The sequence below is a fragment of the Bolinopsis microptera genome, chromosome 7 (genome assembly GCF_026151205.1).
Source record: "Bolinopsis microptera isolate Bmic1 chromosome 7, MBARI_Bmic_1.0, whole genome shotgun sequence".
NCBI classification, from domain to species: domain Eukaryota; kingdom Metazoa; phylum Ctenophora; class Tentaculata; order Lobata; family Bolinopsidae; genus Bolinopsis; species Bolinopsis microptera.
Genome location: NC_087078.1, coordinates 18007599 through 18013598, shown reverse-complemented (window position 1 = coordinate 18013598; position 6000 = coordinate 18007599). Strand labels below are relative to the sequence as shown.

The window sequence follows — 6000 nt, the reverse complement described above, 5'->3', positions numbered from 1 at the left end:
TTTTCTTAAAATTTGGGAGAGAGATTTGGTGGGAGCGCAACTTCGAGGCTATGCCACGGTCTGTGATTTACATTTTATCCAATAAACTGAGCTACAAGTGTTTTAGCAAATTAAATAAGTTCCATTATCATATAGGATGCAGCATCTGTATAGTGTATACAATACAAACAGTATAGAAACCAATTTTTGCTCCACCATTCGCTTCGGGTGGACTTTGTCCGCGCTATTCCTGCCCTTAGCAGCTCCAGTTGAAGCTCTTCTCTAGGCTTAACAGTTCTTTTAATCTTAGTACGTATGTTTCGCTCATTTTAAGTTACATCTTCCTGGCACGTTTACTTAATACTTACACTATCGCAAGGCAGGAACACTCCACAAGATGTTACTGTCAGCTGTACTACTACTAAAATCTAGCAAACTCTATCCACACCCCACAGGTCAGTCAGCTGCAGTTCACATTCTGTTGAAATATCCTGGGAATGTCTTTCGGATATCTATCATACTCCGGAATGCACCATTTGAGGTCAGTAAAACTCCAGATTTTATGAAGTTGGAATTTGTACAATACAGCGATGTCTTAACCATCTAATTATTTATCAGTCAAGAACCATGATAAACTTGAAGTTAAACCAAAACCATATTGGAAAAGCATCATCATGTGTCCAACCTAATGTGGTGATCATCAATCCTCGTGCAAACTCAATTCCAGCACTGTTAAACTGTTTATATTTATAACATAAACTGTGTTCATATTCATAACATAAGTGTTTATATTTGTAACATTTTCATATGATATCGTCTATTATTTCTAGTATTACAGATTCTTAATTCATAATTTGTAATTTAATTTAAAGAGTATAATATCAGATCGATCAAAATTGTCAAATCATGACGAGACAATCGAATATAAATTCATTTGTAATATTCGTAATATTTGTGATGTGATGATCGAACGCTAAGAGTTATTCTTCAAAAATCGAAAAATTAAGGCAAAGAGACGTTATTTTCTCCTTCTTTAAATGTGCGGGAACCTGCTGGAATGTGCGGGAACCCGCTGGCTACCTGCCAAGTCATCTCAAAACTGTAAAAATCTTCACTTAAACTTTAAAAGAACGTTGAATTTGTCACATTAATGTATTATACCAAATTTATACAAAGTTTAAGTACAATAAAATATACGGAATATATGAACTTAATAAATGACACCTTAATTTATAAGTAGTGAAAGTGTTATATAATTTGCTATTGCGGCGTTGCGGATTGAGTACACCCTCAAAGGTAACCATAATTAATTAATTAATTACGACAGCACTATATTTCGATATTATCACCACACTGAGAATTCTACTTCATCGCTCCTTTACAGCACTGTACTACTCTCAGTGAAGCCTTAGCCATCGTCGCAATACCAAATTACAGAAAATAAAGGTATTATAAATTTTAAAATAACAAAACAAAATCCCATTCAAGTCATAAGTTTTCAGTCCAAGATATCTCAACAATTTAAATTTAAAGTTCATTTTCGGAGTCCTTCTTATGAATGCAATCAGTACACCTAACATCACGTCGGTTTTTAACCAGCCATTTTCTCGAGAATGGGGATGATTCGCTCGAAGCTCGGTCTCTTGAGTGGATCTCTGTTCCAGCAAATGTCCAGGAATCTCTTGTTTGATGGACTCATGGTTTCTGGGTGTTCAGGACGGAGACCGTCTTTCCCGATCTGATGAGAAATAAGTTAATTTTGGATAAAGTCATTCATTTTTTTAAAGATGCAGATTACAGTCTACAGAGGACTTTAAGCGGTTGAAAGAAATCGTAGCAAAAATGGTTTCATAGTATCTTTAGTATCATTACTCCATATCATAAGTATTTATACCCTCATTGCAAGTATTTTTACCTTAATTCCGACGAGCATTGGTGGGACTCCATCATGAGGAACTCTTCCAGTGACCATCTCCCAAAACAGGACTGCGAAACTCCACATGTCAGCCTTCTTCTGGTCATCTCGGTCTAGTCGCGCACGTGCAGCTGAAAGACGCGCATAATTATCAGATAATCTGGGTCACTATTGCATGTTTTTTTGTAAATAATTCAAGATATTTCTGAACCTCAGCGTTACTTGCAATAAATTCAAACTGTGTTACGATACACATTATAAATCATTCATTTCAAATGTCCAGTTTTTACAAACAAATTCGTAGATCTTTCTGGAAAATCGAACAATCAATAAAACGTAATAAAAACGTACCCTCAGGACTAAGATAAGAAGGTTGGGAGAACACAGACGTTCTGACAAACGGTAAGTGAACTGAGGGTAAACTCAGTCTAGCAGTCATGTCATCCTCCAGCTGAAATAGAGGAGAGTTAGATATTACAAAATAGAAATCATTAAGCTGTGTTAATGTCACCTATGATCAGTCACCAGTTTCGTTACATCACGTGACCAACCAACCATGATAAGATATAATCTGTCTACCGGTGCTCGAGCACTAGTTTGAAGTGATAAGTCTAGGGTAGCTGTATATTCACTTGATCATGGCTACCCAACACTAGACAGACTTGTTCACCCGATCAGCCTAACAAAGCGTCATATCGTCACCCTGTCCGTGCGATTTGATCCCAGGATCTAATGTAGGCTGGTATCACGTGACACGCTACTCAGACTAGTGTCACGTGATGCAGGCCTGTTGTGATCTCTCACGATCAATTACCCAGACGGAACGTAATAGCTGGGCCCGATGTAAAGCTAGTCCTCTCCCCGGTAACCTGATCTTAGTCAACCCTTCAATTAGTTTGGGAACTTTCAGACACCCTGGGAATTGCAAACCCAAACTAATTATGACAGCAGTCTACGGTATCCAATAGATAGGCGGGATCTAATGGCTAGTATAAAAGGAAGCAGACGGTTACCATCTCATATTCACATTTCCCATACACTCTACAACTTGCAATCAACTGTTTTACAAACTCCGTGTTACTTTAACAACTACTTTCTCGACTGCTGATATGTCTCTAGCAATTACTCCTTCATTCCCATCTCCTCAATTCTTCTCCTCGCCAGTCAAATCAGCTCGCAACTGCAGCTCCAGACTGCAGTGCCCCACCCCAAACTATCCCAGTCCTATTAAACCAGCTACCTACCGTACCAGCACAGTTCATGTGAGATGCAGCACCCAGTTCCACTCAACTACCAGTTGTGCCGAGGAGAGGAACACTGAGAACTCCAAGATAGGACTCCTAACTTTCATACTTGAGGGCAGCTGTGTCGAGAGACCGGAGCACTGCCAGGTACAGAACTGGGAGGACGAATCTCTACAGCCCTCCATCCTGATACAGGATTCTGGGTGCTCACTAAAGAACCGATATCCTCACCTCTTTCAAAGTTTCCTTGCTCCCTCAAACTGCACTGACTCCAGACCTTCACCTCTCACCTCCACTAAGAACCATGGTCAGGACAAGAAGTCAGCTGGCAGCTCAAGTAACCCTTCCAACCAAAAGAAAAGAGTACAAATGAAGGGGATGGTGAAATCAGTGATCACATCCCTCAAACGACTGAACAAAAGAGCCCCTGTCCCCTCCATACCTCGAACAAATACTATAGAACCAATTTCCCTCGATTTGTCCACGACTGAGATCTGGTTTGTCTAAAGAGTCCGTACTCTGTTCCAATGACACAGCACTCTACGGTAGATGCTTGTAGGGGGAAGTTGGGAATCTTTTGCATTTGCGAACATGTTATTATTTGATGCTATGTATCTTCGATTTTGTACAGTATTTATTTTGATTGATTTTCCATATATTTTTTATGATCTCGTAACAGAAACCAAACATGTGATGTTATTCGACTTCCAGCCCTGTATCACAGATAAAGTAGTAGGTAGAATACTGAGGTATTTCTGAGCTTATGTCAATGGTATGCTGAGATTATTCAAAATTTCTCCTTCCCCGCAAGAAATCCCAATTTTTTATGTTGAAGATTTCGTATATAATAGGAACTGGATCTCAAATTACTGAAATAACTGTAACAATGGTACGGTGGCCATGTTCCTTCAAGACTTTTGTTAGTAAAATTTTTAAACTAAAAAATAATGTGCAAAATTTGGAGTTCGGTTGCTACTCAACATCCAAAATTGCCACAGGAAATCTCTAAAATAATCACGTGACCCGAGTAGGACACCACATATTTCTAGAGAATGAGATGGCCTGCAGTAAAATCACGGCAAGATAGATAATCACTCTAGGAGGTAATCATTTCATTTCCTTAACGTAGCCGTTAGCGATTGTTTTCTTTTTGTCAATCACAGTTTTTACCCGGCTAGTCAAAAAAGGTAGGTTTTTAAAGAATAACCTAAACATTAATTTGTTTGAACATAACATTATGATTCTGATTTTATTAATTGAGCGGTGCTCAGGGGAAACGAAAGGTCAAAAGTCAATACACATACCTTGGGTCATATACTCTTATACCATGTTATGGCCATTTTTCATATTAGAGACATGTAACTTGGCAAACGGTATACTGTAAATACTAATACGAGGATTCCGAAAAAAAATTAAAAATTCGATTTTTAGAAAACCACACAAAATCAACATTGAATTGCGATAACTCTCGTGTTTGCGATTATTATATTATAACATATATGAATATTATTATATGCTACAAACTCCATTTCAACATATCGCAATTAAAGAGATCATTTGATAACGTACACTACGAAATCGTAGTTCAGTGCTTTCTGCAGGATCACCATAGTGCGGCTAAAGTGAAAATGAACGTTCATTCGTAAAAATGAACATCGTTTATACTATTTGATTTGATGATATATTACTCGAATGAACAATAATAGCAAGTAATACCAGAGTTATTTAAATAGGGCACTCAGTGCCTGAGAAATAAGCCCCAACGGGTCCGGGACTCTAGGGCGTAAGACTCTAGGGCGTGAGACTTTAGGGCGGCGCCCTAACCCTAACCATCACCCTAACCCTAACCCTAACCCTTATCCTAACCCTAACCCTAACCCTAACCCTAACCCAAACCCAAACCCTAACCCTAACCCTAACCCTAACCCTAACCCTTATCCTAACCCTAACCCTAACCATCACCCTAACCCTAACCCTTATCCTAACCCTAACCCTAACCCTAACCCAAACCCAAACCCTAACCCTAACCCTAACCCTAACCCTAAGACCCTAGAGTCTTACGCCCTAGAGTCTTACGCCCTAGAGTCCGGACCCCGCCCCAACGTTTGTGTGCTGACTTTTATTGACCCCCCCTACTTGATTATAAATTATGATAAATAAATTGACTTCTAATATAATAATATAGGCTGTAATGGTCGTGCGAATTTTGTTGAAGTATTGAGTAACGCTAATTTCAGAGTCAAATTTCCAGCTTGGATAAAGAAACAGTAAAACAGATTAACAGAAAGGTCTCTTACTGTGGTCTCTGCCAGCGCCCTTGCCGAACTGTTAATCACCTGGTCCTCGTGCACCTACTCTTCTGCTGCTCATCACTAGACTAGTCCTCGTGCACCTACACTTCTGCTGCTCATCACTAGACTGGTCCTTGTGCACCTACTCTTCCGCTGCTCATCACTAGACTGGTCCTTGTGCACCTACTCTTCTGCTGCTCATCACTAGACTAGTCCTCGTGCACCCACTCTTCTGCTGCTCATCACCAGACTAGTCCTCGTGCATCTACTCTTCTGCTGCTCATCACCGGATTAGTCCTCGTGCACCTACTCTTCTGCTGCTCATCACTAGACTGGTCCTCGTGCACCTACTCTTCTGCTACTCATCACCGGACTGGTCCTCGTGCATCTACTCTTCTGCTGCTCATCACTAGACTAGTCCTCGTGCACCTACTCTTCTGCTGCTCATCATCAGACTAGTCCTCGTGCACCTACTCTTCTGCTGCTCATCACTAGACTAGTCCTCGTGCACCTACTCTTCTGCTGCTCATCACCGGACTAGTCCTCGTGCACCTACTCTTCTGCTACTCAT

General features: G+C 40.1%; 1 protein-coding gene across 1 annotated transcript in view; it reads right to left on the bottom strand.

The window, feature by feature from the left end:
* Positions 1-540: 540 nt before the first annotated feature.
* Positions 541-6000, bottom strand: part of LOC134818072 (integrin-linked protein kinase-like) — a 28683-nt gene continuing 23223 nt past the window's right edge. The window contains exons 9-11 of the mRNA XM_063827486.1: positions 2246-2345; positions 1895-2025; positions 541-1717 (exon numbers count right to left, since the gene is read on the bottom strand). Coding sequence (XP_063683556.1) covers positions 1571-1717; positions 1895-2025; positions 2246-2345 — 378 coding nt within the window. The 3' untranslated portion in view covers positions 541-1570. The remainder of the gene's footprint in view (positions 1718-1894; positions 2026-2245; positions 2346-6000) is intronic.